Raw genomic sequence first — 14,583 nt, forward strand, 5'->3', positions numbered from 1 at the left:
TCAAGTGTTTGACAGTTTGTTTCATTTATAAGGGACAACTTTCTGCATAGAAGTTACTATGTCAAAGAAATGTTCAAACTGATTAGGTGAGTCAAATGAATGAGAAAGTCTGTCTTACAAGCTTTCCTAAATCACTGGTAAACTGGTTCCTGAAACACAGAAGGGAGTTTGTTTGTCTGCTTTTATTTTTTTATTTATTTTTTTGTTGTTGTTTTTAGAATGGGTAAAAAGGTAAAGAAGGAAGTAGAGCCTCCACCCAAGGATGTGGTAAGTTTATAAACTGTTATGTGCTATAAAATAAACATTACACAATTATAGGCCCAGCTCTACCATCCTTACATAGTTCCTTACTCTCCTAGCTTACCCACGTTATTCTAAAAATGTCTTTTAAAGATGATTCTGTTTCTGCTTTTCTTGGACAGCATACAAACCAGAGTGACTGGGCATGTGTAGCTCTTTGTGGAGATTGTTGTCTTTGGCAGGCTTTGCAAATAGTAATGTATGAAACAATCCGGGCTTCATTTTATTTGAAGAACAGCATTAGCTTTCCATTTGTAAAAATCAGACCAGAAGGGAGAAGAGCGACCTGAAATCTGCCTGTCTTTTCAACTGTGGAGATATTGCCTTTCTTTAAGGGTGAAAGAGTTAGGAGCCTAGGTGGATCTGCAGTTTTTCACTGAATACAAAATTTTACAGATATTTTGAATGACAGTATTATGTATTCTGGGTCTTTTGCAAAGATACATAGCCTTTAGCAGCACTTCAGGTTTTTCTGGTATCATTGGAAGTACCACAGTGAAAAGTACAAGACCTGAAGGCAAATATGGAATAATGGTGCTAATATGACTTTTTTTCAAAAGGTGGAGATTAAGGGTCTGACACTAGCACACTGTTCAAGAGTTTCTATAAATTCACAAGGTACAAAGAGACCTCCAAAAAGATAGAGGTTCAAAATATAGGTATTTTTAAAGTTTAATTGGTTTATTCAGAAAAAAGTAGAGGAAATAAGACAGAAACACTGAATAGAGTATATTATAAATTCTGTGGCAGATAATTAAGCTAATGAAAATCAGGATGTCAACAAGTCCCACAGAGGAGCATGAAACTAAATGCAAAGTTCAGTATACTGTTTTAAAAAAACAATGGATTTGTCTGTAAAGAGTAATGGTACTGCAAGAGCTTTTTCAAAGGTCATAGAAAAGTTGATCAGCAAAAACTACATCACAATTTCAATATTAAATAAGCATAAATAATTTTGACTAAGACAGTAATATCTAATTGCCATGATATCACTGAGGCATAGCAATTGATGTCAGGTTTTGCCCAACTGTTTCGTGGAAAGATGAATATTACAAACATAATTCATAAGCTCCAATCAATAACAAATCCTTATGAAAGGAGACATGACATAAAACTTCAACATGAGAGGATAAATTGATCTAAAGCCATTTCTGTATGGAATAACCTAGAAAACCAGGAGGAGACACGAAGGTGTATGTAGATAGGACTAGTTAAAACAGGTCTGAAGAATTAAAACTAAGTATCTTTGCAGTCTAAGAAAAAAAATTGAAAGGCATGACAGTAGATTTAAGGCATACAGATGAGCTAACCCCTTCCAAAGTAATAAAAGTTGACTTTTTCAGTAAATATCTAGAAAGTCAGTAGAAGCAGCACCACAATTTCGAAATCCAAAAGACACCATTAGAGTTTCTGGAGAAAAGTATGGTACGGCCTACTAACTACTAGAGTAAACTGTGAATAATGTTAGAAAAGGTATTCAACAATTGAAAAAATTAAACTTATGGAAAAGGTCAGTAAAACTATTAAAAACGAATTGGAAAGAGTGAAGTCCAGATGGCATCTGCAGTTTTTTACTTAGTTTTTTACCCTTATTGTACTTCAGGCTAGCATATCTCTTCCAGCAGTCATATCAGGAGAAAAAAAAACCTGAATGTTGCATAGCAAAACAGTATTAAATATGAAAATAGATCATTGATTAGTTGTAACTGTCAACCAAGAAAGTCTTCTAGCTATGAGAATTTTGTTAATAGTAATCCTGTAAAATCAAATCTCAAAGCTGTAAATTTCACCTGGATATTTCAGATGGCAGGAAATGAGATGCAGACAAAATAAAAGATGTATTAGCTATTATCTTATGATTGATAATCTGCTTATGAAAATGTCAAGTCCCAGAAAAGAAGCCTTGAGATAATGTGAACAGGCATATAGAAGAGGGCCTTTGTGCATGTGGAATGCTCTGAGAATATATGGTACTGCAGATGACCGCTAATTTTTATAGATTTCTAAGAACAGGTGGGACACACATCTCTTAGCCTAGCCACTGCTTATGTTTCAGAAAGTATTCCTTTCATAATTTGTCTTTTACTATTATCTGTCCTGAGAATTGGGCTTCTCTGGGAAAAATATTGCTTTGAGCCTCTATCACTATATGGATGACCTTAGACAGTAATTCAGGTAGATAAAATATGCTAGCTTTGACATAGATTGATAGGAACTTTTCCTATGATATCTTCATTAAGTTTGCTCTAGACAATATTACTATTTGGTCATCAGCTAGAGCATAGACATTAAAAGGGAAGCCTAAGATTACCACTAGAGAAAATAACTGAGGCATTACCACTGAAAGAAAGCTGTAGATACCTGAATATTTTTAAAAATGGCTTCATTCACAACACTGATGTTAAAAAGGTGGAATATATGAAGCAGCACTGTCAACTGCTGAAATTCAGTCTCCACAGAAACACCTTCTTTTGAGCAATTAATGCCTAAATATTGATTTGACTTGACTTTAGTAAGGCTTTCAACACTGTCTCTCATAACATCCTCATAGACAAACTGACAAAGTACAGCAAGATAAATAGTGTGAATGAATTGAAAACTAGCTGAACTGCCAGGCTCAGAGGGTTGTGATCAGCAGCATGAGGTCCAGCTGGAGGTCAGGCACTAGTGTTGTGCCCCGGAGTTTGATCCCAAAGCCAGTACTGTTTAACCTCTTCATTAGTGACCTGAATGATGGGACAGAGTGCACCCTCAGCAAGTTTGCAGAAGATATGAAATTGAGAGGAGTGATTGATAGACCAGATGCTTGTGTAGCCATTCAGAGGGACCTCAACAAACTGGAGAAATGGAAAAATGGGAATTTAATTAAGTTCAATAAAGGGAAATGCCAAGTCCTGCATCTGGGGGGAGGAATAACTGGTACAGACTGGGTGATGACCTGCTGGAAAGTGGCTTTACAGGAAATGACCTAGTGATTCTGGTGGACATGCACCAGCAATGTGCACTTGGGGCAAAGAAAGCTAACAGAATCCTGGAGTCCATTAGACAGAGTGTTTCCAGCAACTTGAGAGAGGGGACTATTGTCTTCCACTCAGTGTTGGTGAGTGAGACAACACTTGGAGTGCTGTGTCCAGTTCTGGGTTCCCCAGTACAGGAAAGACATGGACTTATGGGAATAAGTCTGCCAAAGGCTTGGAACATTTGTTGTATGAGGAGAGACTGAGAGTTGGGACTGTTCAGTCTTGAGAGAAGACTTGGAGGGGTCTTGTCAATGTGTATAAATAACTGATAGGAGGGACTGAAGAAGTCAGGCCAGGCTCTTCTCAGTGGTGTCCAGTGAAAGGATGAGAAGCAATGGGCACAAACTGAAACCCAGGAGGTTCCATTTAAACATAAGAAAAAAAAATCCTCTTTTACTGTAAGAATGATGGAACATGGCACAGGTTGCCCAGAGAGGTTATGGAGTCTCTATCCTTGGAGATATTCACAATCAGACTGTGCACTGGCCCTGAGCTCTAGCTGACCCTGCTCTGAACAGGGCAGTTGGAGCAGATCACCTCCAAAGGTGCCTTCTAACAACAACTGTTTGTGATTTAGTGGAATGTCTTGGGGTTTTATTGTTAGTATAGGAGATCAGACAATGACAGAACTGAAACAATTAGCATGACCAGGTATGTATTAACTTTATTCTTCTAGGTAAAGGAAAAGGGGTTAGGAATATTGAAGATATCAGTAATCCTTCTAAAGACTCTATGAAAGGTGCAAGGATAAAGCAGGCCTGTAGTCTGTTAATTCAAATTTAAAGGATTTTTTTTTACAAAATGACAGCATGTTTAAACAGTAGAATAATAGCAGATAAATACATCCTTTGAAAGGTGGGATTTGCATCTAAATGGGAAAAAAACCCCAAACCCTTGCACTTACAAATGAGAAGTAAAAGCACAATGTCACAATGCACCAAAATATTTTGGGAGAGAATTAGCAAAGAGATATAGATACAAAAACTAGCAATAAATCTTTTCCAAATTGACTAGAAGAAAGAATCTTCTTAAAGGGACACTATTGGATGATAAAAGTCATAAAAGAAAAGCAAAATTACTTATTTTTGTGTCAAAGACAAAGCTATGTATCAAATCACTAAAACAAATGTGAAGAAATTGCCCAAATATGAATAAATAGTATTTGCCCAGGTCTTGTTCTAACTGAAAAATAACTAAAATCTGAAATTGTGGTACTGTTACATATGGTATTTAATGTGTACCCTTTGTACTAGAGGAATGGAGGGTAGAAAATTTCATTTTCAAAAAGAAATAGGTCAGTAATTGCACAAAGTTTGTGTTCCATGCTGTGCGTGGAAGAAGAAAGAAACCCCCAAAACAAAACCAAAAAACCCAAGATACATGGATAAATATGATGGTAATGGGTAATAGGGGATAATCAATACTGCTTTTGTAGAGCAAAGTTTCATCTCTGAAATCTATTTGAATTCTTTAGAGGAGTCAGTGAGCAAATGGATAATGGTGATCTGGCTGATACAGTTATTTAGCTTTTTCAAAAGTTTTTAGGCCAGGCTCTTCACTCACATAAACACTAACAGGTAAAAAGAAATTCCTCTCTTGGCAATAATGTCTGGTTATAAAATAGAAAGCAAAAGTGAGAAAACAAATTACTGTTTAGGTTTCATAACAAAGAGAGGTTGCCAGTGGAATGTCATGGGGTTTTATTCTGCAACCTGTGTCATCTAGTCCATCAGAATTAATGTGCATACTTTCATGAAAATGGCAGCCAGTTACTAAGTAGGCAAAATTGATACAACATTTCAAATTCCAGAAATAAAAGGCAAAACACCATGTCACTAGCAAATGCATTATACATGCACATGTTGAATGCCATTAACAGTTCTGGTGTTTCCATCTCAAAAAAGGTACAGTTGAACTATAGAAAAACACTAAGAAAGACAAAAAGAATAGACAGTGCCTTCTGTATTAGGAAAGATCAAAGAGAGTGGGTTTCTTCATCCCCAAAGGGAAATGGCTGTGAAGGAGAATATCATAGAAACTTACAAAATTATGAATATACAGAGAAGGCAAATGGATGTCATTCATTTCGCTGTTTCTTATGATGAATGAATTGTGGAGGACAAATAAAGTTATCAGGTGGTAGTTTTAAAACAAAGAAAAGTCATAACTTTATATGACTGTTAAACTGTGATACTTGTGTCTCAGAATATTAAGGATGGCTAAGATACAGATGGCTTCAAAAATTATTTATGAAATTAACTGGTGGAAAATTTTTCCTGGACTTTTTGAACACAGAGATAAAACTGCTAGCTCACCAGGTCTCTAGGTTGCAGAGTGCTGGAGTCTGGGAGGGAATATAAGCAAAGTTTAATAGTCTGCTTGCCCACACCTGTTACCAGCCTTTGTTGGAGGCAGGATGCTGGACTAAATGGGTCGTTGGTCTGACTGGAAACATATTTTGGTTTACCTTCAATTTCAACTAAGTTGAGTTGATGGAAGCCAAAAAAACCCCCGAATAATCTGCAGTTTCTAATGACTTTGAAGTCAAATGTACACAAAATTAATGATCAAAGACATATAGAAGTTTTTGAATTATAGTTTTCTTTCTCATTTAACTTGCTTTTTTCTTAATACAAACTGAATGTTGGAAATGTTGTTGCTTATAAACCAGTTAAATTTCTGTGTTTAATTCAAGGTTGTCTGTAACTTCTGGCATCTTATTCTAGCATGTAATCTGTCCTGTATGTGCCCTTAAGGGAAGATCTGCAATGATGTAGGAAGAATTAGGAGCAAGCCTTGATTTTTTTTAAAAAAAAAGAAGGGCAGGGGGAACTCTAGCTATGCTGGAGTTATGATAAGCAAAAGTCATATCCAGTTCTATGATAGTTTTGATGAACAATGTTACTTCCCAGCAAATTACTGACTTGCTCAGGCCTCTGACTTCTTAAACATACATTGATTTCAGTGACTCTTCTTACTGTGTTTTCAGCACAAAACTGCTTCTAATAGGAAAGTGCCTATTGAATATTTCAGACAGTAGTAGTGAATCTAATGTCTATACAAATGGGTAGAGATCAGATCAATTTCACTCCGATCATGTGCCAGCCTGTCATTAAATCCTAGGAATTATAATTGAATTGTAGTTTATACAATTACTTGTGAACAGGAAAGGCAACAAAAATGGAGCAACATAATAGCATCTGTGGTATTAGATCAATGTAAATAAATAACTGAGATTTAAAAATCTTATTTCATATTTCATTTTTTATTAAACTTCATCTGAGATCGATCTTTGTGTTTACTTTTCTCTGGAGGACTAACAGCCTTTACTAAAAATTACAGTTTTATCCCATCGCCAAGTATTTGGCCAGACTCAGGAGATATGTCTGTGCTTAAATCATAGCCCTTACCTCAAGGATCATATTCTGTCCACGCAAGGACACAAATGTGCAGAAGTAGAGAAGTATGAAGGTGGCTAAAGGGACTTTCAGTCATCTAATTCTCCTATATGCCTCTTGTGGTAGAATGAATTAATGTTGCTGTGATAAGCTGAATTTTTTGCCTCCTTACAATCCAAACAGAAAATTCCCGTAAAGAATTCCATTATTTCAGGCCCATCACTAAGATGTAACTTGGACCAATGTGCCACTGTTTGGTTTAATTCTTGTTGCTGAGTCATTATTAAGCAAAATGACTTATGGTACAGTAAGATGGTAATATTTTCTTTAAAAAGGAGCTTTGTTCCATGACTTGTCGCATGCCTCCAGCTTGTCACAGCAAGCATGAAGTTGGACAGTGTCTTCAGGTTTTCAGACCTGCTTGAAGCTAGGGAGACCAGTTAAGCACATTACACAGGCAACCTCTTAACTGTCAGTGAAACTTGGATCTTGATCTTGCAGACTGTTAAACTGTGCGATATGCCTTATGGCAGATGATGAAATTAAAAACCTACCAAAAATATGAATGTAGAAGTCTGGGCACTCGTATCATATTTTTACTTATTTTTTAACAAGTTGGAGGAGGGAGAAAGAAAAAAGCCTCCTCTTTGTTCATTTTCCTTCTAGCACACTTATAACTTTTTTGCAGATTTGCTCCAAATAATTTCCTTGCTTGAAAACTGACTTGTATGTATCTTCATGCCCTTATTGTTCAGCAGCATGTGCCTCTAATGTAGCTGTTAGAGGGTTTTTAAATGAAGTAAAACAAATAATAGACATTTAAAAGTATATATGGTATAAATAAATATACATAATATTTTAAAATAATTTGTATTGCTATCTTAAATGATTAATCTGCTGTATTTTTAAGATAAATACATTCATACTGAGAGACTGCGTGACCCCGGTATCTAGTAGTTTCTGTGCATAACACAGGCCTAAAGTGTGAGGATGGAAGACAGTTTTTCCATATTAAAGAAATTACTTTAAATACAAATAAGCTTAAAACTTTTTAATGGGTAGAATTTTCAGAAATCCTTGAGTCTTGTTAAAGAACGAAAGGCTTATTTAGAAGATGCCCTTGGTCAAGTGATGTTAGTTCTAAAGAGTCTATTAAGAGGGTGAAAACTGCCAGATTTGCTGGAAGATTTCTTTCTGTATGAGGTCAGAAATGGAAATGAACACTTTGTATCATTTCTAGCTGCATGAGCAGGGATTATGTCATGGAAATACTTCAGCTGGTCAAGATCATGGTGAGCTAGTGAACTGAGGAAAGCACAGGAAGGGTCCTTTCATATTTTTTAAGGCAACCACAAAGTGTTAACGCCACAGAGTAACGAAATCCTCTTCCTTGTACAACAGGCAAGTTATAGGCTCTGTGCACAGCTGCTCAAAAGAAACAACTTCTCATGTTTGGCTCCAAAGCTGCAGGAAGCTCTTATATGTGTAACAGAATTACATAGTTGTTGCCTTCAAGACTTCCTAGATGTGCAGGAAAGTGTCAAGGTTTTCCCAGAACCTTCATACGGGATGAAATCATGATTTTATTTGGAAGTCAATTATTCTTTTTTATTTTTCAACAATGTCTCAAATTGTCATTAAAAAATTTTAATTTCTCCACATAAATAGCATTTCATGTTAATATTTCTAATTTAGTTTACATCTCAATCTAGGATTTTTTTTTAATGAAATGTGGGGGTCTACTGCAGCACATGGGAAGGCTCAGTATAAATCAAACTATTCTTTCCTTTTTCTTGTTTGTAGTTTGATCCTTTATTGATTGAAAGCAAAACAGCAGCAACAGTTGTGCTAATGCTTAGCTCTCCTGAAGAGGAAGTTTTGGCAAAAGCATGTGATGCTCTATATAAATTTGCATCAAAAGGTTAGTCTTTTTGCAATGAGCTTTCCTTTGCATTACTTAGATTTTGATAGTAGTTCACAATTGTTTAGTTTCCTAGCACTGAAATCTTCATTTCATCTCAAAGGTCTTTGTCAAGGTTTTGGACGTTTTCTGAAATATCTATCAAACCTGTGTTTGCAGTTATAAAAAAGTCCTGTGGTTTGCATGAAGGAAATTTTTATCATTTTGTTGTATATTCTCTGTTTAATAGAGCTTGGTTTAAATATAACCCAGGTCTGTTTTGTTATGAGCAACAGACCTGCATCTGGGAAAGAATTCTCTTTTTTATGTTATAGTTTGAAATTTCTGTACCAGTGTAGTTATTTCAAGGTTCAGTTTTCAAAGAAAGTTACTTTTTAACCTGTTTCTGTTATTTTTGCATATAGCTCTTGTGTCAGTACTTCTGTGACAGATGATTTACTGGCCATGGCTCAGCCTGCTTTATCAAGCTTATTTCTGTATGTGTTGGGACTCTAACAAGTCTCCAAGATTCCAAATTTTCTGAATGTTCCTGTATACCTATAGCTAAGCATCACGTTCTGGGTACCCAGAAGACAACTGTATAACAAAGGCTCAAAATTATGCTGCACATAATTTCCTAAGTTGCCTCCTACTCATTCCATGCCAGCCACTCAAATTGGTATACACTGGTAGCATTCTTGGTATAATCTGTTTTAATTTTAATTTATGTTTTCTTAAAAAATTACGGGTTTATATGCTGATTGTTATACTGATGATGTCACACTGCTGAAGTCATGAGAGAAGAGCTGAAGGCTTTGACAGTCAGCTAGGGAAAGATGTTTAGGTTCAGCTTAATATGGCAAGTTTGGCTGGGGGCATGCAACCAGATTTTGAATATGTGAAGAGAGAATTTGGACTGTTGGGAGACAGCTATGAACCACACACCATAAACTCTTGTAGGCTCCTTCTCTGCTGTCCACAGTAAAATATGGCACACTGCAAAAGAACAGATATTTAATTATTCCTGTTTCTACTAAATGAATAATCCTTTATATTGTTTTTGTAGATATTCCTACAATCTTCCAGAAGACTAGACTGTAACTTTGCAGTGTGGCACAAGAGGAGTTATTTTCACTTTGCAGTTAATTTATTTATTGCTAGTTGCTAGTAAATTGTCACATCCCTCAATAAAAAGAGTTCTTGTATTTTAATTGTGTTTTGGCCTAAAAATGAGCATAGTTCTCCAGTTTCTTCTTACATTGCTCACTTATAGCCAGAAAGGACAGGCAAGGTTCGTTAGAAAATGAATTATAAAGCTCTTGTGGGAACTGAGAATAGGAGTAGGTTTTGGATTTTGTTTCTTGGGGTTTGGGTTTTTTTGAGCGAGCAGGAACAGAAGGCTGTAATCATACAAAACGCTTCTGTTCTTTGCATGGCCAGAGCCTATTCAGCTACAAAGTGCTCCATTCTCAAGTGGTAGAAATCTCAGGTGGGATTTAATGATCCAAATCCTGGTAGCTGCTTTGGTTGAGGGGTAGTACAGATCCACAGAATGAATTAACTGTTATTTTGAGGAAAATAAATTTGGGAGGCAAGAAAAGAAGAAAACAAAATGAGGTTCTTAATTATATCATTCACCTGTACTTTGCTAAATAGAAAGCTGTCCTTTGTACTACCACTGCTGTCTCCAACAAAGGCAGAAGCATTCTTTGCTTGACAAATGTGAATTAATCCTAGGTACTATTAATCCTTGATACTATCTGACACATGTTTATTTGGGGTAAATATTAGATGATCTCCCAAGGTCCTGTCCAGGTCTTTGTTCTTTGATTCTACAGTCCAATAAAAGATTGGTAGCTGTTTTACTTTGTTAGATTACAACTGTGAGCTTGTTGCATTTTTATGGAACTTCTAACCTAAATACTCTTCAGGTGATGAAAACAAAATGACACTTCTTGGTCTTGGAGCAGTGGAACATCTGTATAAACTCATCTCACATGAAGATCCAATTGTACGCAGAAATGCCATCATGGTATTTGGCATCATGGCTTCTAATCGTAAGAGTTTCAATTTTTTAATATTTTTCAATGTGTATGAGTGTGGTCATCAAAGCAATAGATGGCCCATGTGAAAAAATCCTGTGTTAACGGCCCAGAATAAAGGAACAAATTCAGCTAGAGTGAACTCCACTGATTTTGAAAAAGAATTACAAGTTAATTTTCCTCCAACCCTTTTTTTTTTTTTTTTTGATGGGGCCAAATTGAAACAATTTAATACTGGAATTGTGTCTATCAGGGAGAACCTGACTACACAAGATGCCTGCCGATGTGGACATGACACACTCATCTCTTTTACAAAAGTTGGAAGAGAAGGAAAAAGTAGTATTTATCATCTACAGAAAATGCTATGTTTAAATATCAGTTGTTACTTGAGGCATTAGGGTAACTACAGTGATAAGGGAGAAAATGTGTTAAATTTAAAGTAGCTAACTCAAGTATTGATGGCAAAAAAAGCCCTGAACTATGAAGCATTGGCATGCATATTTACCCAGCTTCTTTGGCAAGTCAGTGCTGCTGTAAATGTTTTGTTATCTGTATCTGAGCTAGTGAAATTCAAGTAGTCTTGAATCTCTCTCAGAGGCACTGCATTCATAGCAAGATAACGTATCTACTGTAGCCATACCATTATTAAATGATTTAACCACAGTATATGCAGATTTTCTTGTACCTTTTTATAAGGTGAGAATGGATGTATTAACATCCATGCTGGGTGGCTGAATAGGGCCAAATGGTCAAGCTGCAGTGAATTGTAGGTAGACATACCTGAAGATGAAAGATTAAGTGGTGTAAGGTAGAGTTACAGTGGCTGTTATTTTTACATTGCTTTATAAACCTATAGCTAATTAATATAATTAATCAGGTCTTACTTTGGTACATGTTGTACACAGGTGTCTTCCACTGTGGTATCCTAACCACTATTTAAGTCTTTTCATCAACTGCTACCTGCTTTTCATGTTGCACTGGACCTTACACTCTTTACCTTAGTTTTAACTTGACACTAGCATATAGTTACTCCCTTCAGGCCTTGGCTTCCAACACTGCTGCACATACGTGGAATTGAATGACTGAACATCTTCCATTCATATTCACATCTTAATTGTTTTTTGCTTTAAAACTAAATTCAACTCATACCTTTTTTCTTACATTTCAACACTGTCATGTGTTGATAGTAACAACACAGCCCTGTAAGATTACATGAAGTCTGTCCCAAAAAATGTTTTTTGGTTATTCTATCCAGTGGTTGTGGTTTTGCTAGTTTGCCAGTGACAACAATAAAAATGTGTTCTGAAAGTATTTACTGTGATTTTAGAAAGACCTATATAATTCATATTTTTAGTGTGGGCTGTGTTAGCGTGAAATTAGAAAGTGATGGCTTGAAAATTAAATAGTGGAAGGATTGCTTTTAGTTTGATAATTTTAACCACAAATAATTTTAATTACTGGAGTATGACTTCTTTGACAACTAGAACTGTGCAATATTTAATCAGAACCTGCTAGATGCAAATATTTTGAATAAAGTTTCAATGAAGTATTGAGGAACTTCATATATATCAAATGTCAAGGAATATCACCTGGTACTTGAAAATCTCTTCTACGTTTTCTTGGCCCATTATGATCTTGGTATAACTTCGGTTGTGTGTCATTCCCAGTCAAATCTTTTTATTACTTAGGGAGTAGCCATAAGTACATTTCCCTTGGAGCAGAATCTGTTTCTTTACTCAGCCACCAAGATTACCAAACAAAAGACTTCATATTTGTATTTATTTCATTGTAGATGATGTCAAGAAGTTACTGAGGGAACTGGATGTCACAAATTTACTTATATCACAGCTGGCACTGGAAGGTAGCTTGCAGTATTCATTCCTTGTGCAAAAGTACACTCAGAAATAATATATGATTGCCATTTGATAAGTCAATTTAATAAAATCTTCCTTGTAATTTACGATTTGTCATACTACATGTTAAATAGGTAATTGCTTTTATAGGAGTTGCTCTGTTACTCACTGAGTAGTGTTATGTTGTACAGAAGGAGCTGCATGTTTATGGAGATATCAGGAGATGTCAGCTATTGTTTATTGACTTCAAATAATATTTTAAACCACTGGATTAGTGAACATATACTATGCTGAATAAAACTTAATCAAAATATTTCTTTTTTTTCCTCATAGAAGATGTAGTTATCCATGAATTTGCTACTCTCTGTCTAGCACATATGGCTGTCGAATATACTACGAAAGTACAAATATTTGAGCAAGGTGGATTAGAACCACTTATCAGACTGCTAAGTAGCCCTGATCCTGATGTTAAGAAGAATTCAGTTGAATGTATATACCTCCTGGTGCAGGTAAAGTTTTTTGTTGTTTTAAATTACAGAAGCAGATAAGCACTTCCCCCCGACCCCTGCCATCCTCTGTGGGGTTAATAATTTTAAAATATTTTATTCCTTTACTCCTCAGTGTTCATAAGTGTATTTGAAAACATTACACCCAAGTCCTTGATTGTTACATTAGTTACGAATATAGCTGATTTGACTCTAATTCTGTTGAACTTAATGCAATTATGAATACTGTACAGCAATGTAAGAGAGATCAGAATTGGATTCAGAATTTTTTAATTAAATATGAATTTGTTTTCTTAGTTGGAAAACAAGAAACTCTCTGTAATGAGAGTTATAACTTGTCTATCCAAAATATTGGAATAATCCTGTAAATTAAAGAACTAGCAATTGCATTGTGCCTTGTTTTGGCCAGAAAGTCCATAGTCACAATTTTGAACATCTTTTTAATGATAGGTAGGTGAATGCTGTCGACAGCTACTTTCCGTACTGGGAGGAATAGATTTGTTATTGGCTGCTTTCACACTCAGTACTAATGTCATCCATATGCTGCTTAGCAAAAGAATGGTGCATTTGTATGGCAGTTCTCTTCCATGGCTTAAGCGAATCAATTCAATAATGAATTCAGTTTATAACTCTATCTCTTTTGGGGCATCAGAGCATGTCTATTCAGAATCACATTTTACTCTTTCTCCTTTTTTACTATCTCACTGTCTTTGTTGCAGGGTATATCTGGATAACTGCACCTGGTGCTTGCTTATATTGATAAGGATAATTGCATGCTGCACATGTGCAATAAGCTATTTAAAAGCAAATTGTAATTTATTTATTTTTTTCTATTTTAATATAATCTACTACTGTCTTTTTATTAAGCTGCATATACACTGTTTAAAGTTGAAATTTTAAATTGTCATTTTATAATTACTAAAACAAAAGAAGATATAACCAGGGAACCACAGTAGAGTGCAAAAACTATTTCCCCCCCACTGAGGAAAATAAAAATGTTGAAACTAAATTTAAAAAACTTTCTCAAAGAAACATGTATGTTGAGACAAACATGGCAAAGAAGAAGAGTAAATAGGCTTCCTTAGGACTAGATTCTGTAGTGTGTACTTCAGTCATGCAAAAACCCTGGAATTTAAGGTTGGTGGGTCTTGATTATATTAAGTTTGATTCTTAGCTTAAAAGAAAGAAATCTTCAGAACTGGAAGCTCTGGAATATTGATTCATTTTTGCATGTTTGAAATCAGTTTTTTGGTGTTCTTTCCATAAAGTCAGGAATTGATGTACTGTTATATTCTCTATCACTAACATTCTTTGTTGGATATTTTACTGCAGGATTTTCAAAGCCGTGCTGCAGTTCGTGCACTGAATGTAATTCCACCCTTGCTGGAACTACTGAAATCTGAATACCCAGTTATTCAGTTGTTAGCCCTTAAAACCTTAGAAGTAATTAGCAAAGACAGAGAAACCAGGATAATACTGGGAGAAAATAAAGGATTGGATTGTCTTCTGAAGATACTGGAAATCAATGTACAGTTTACTTGCCTTAAAAATTTTTTGTTCTTGC

At 35.5% G+C, this 14,583-nt stretch overlaps 1 protein-coding gene across 3 annotated transcripts in view; it reads left to right on the plus strand.

Annotated features, from left to right (window-relative positions):
* The first annotated feature begins 219 nt into the window (after positions 1-219).
* ARMC3 (armadillo repeat containing 3) overlaps positions 220-14,583 on the plus strand; it is a 51,603-nt gene continuing 37,239 nt past the window's right edge. For all 3 annotated transcript variants that reach the window (XM_049798205.1, XM_049798207.1, XM_049798206.1), the window contains exons 1-6: positions 220-267; positions 8,522-8,639; positions 10,550-10,675; positions 12,453-12,521; positions 12,847-13,022; positions 14,352-14,546. In XM_049798205.1, the coding sequence (XP_049654162.1) occupies positions 220-267; positions 8,522-8,639; positions 10,550-10,675; positions 12,453-12,521; positions 12,847-13,022; positions 14,352-14,546 (732 nt within the window). The remainder of the gene's footprint in view (positions 268-8,521; positions 8,640-10,549; positions 10,676-12,452; positions 12,522-12,846; positions 13,023-14,351; positions 14,547-14,583) is intronic.

Source organism: Accipiter gentilis, chromosome 4 (genome assembly GCF_929443795.1).
Source record: "Accipiter gentilis chromosome 4, bAccGen1.1, whole genome shotgun sequence".
NCBI lineage: Eukaryota > Metazoa > Chordata > Aves > Accipitriformes > Accipitridae > Astur > Astur gentilis.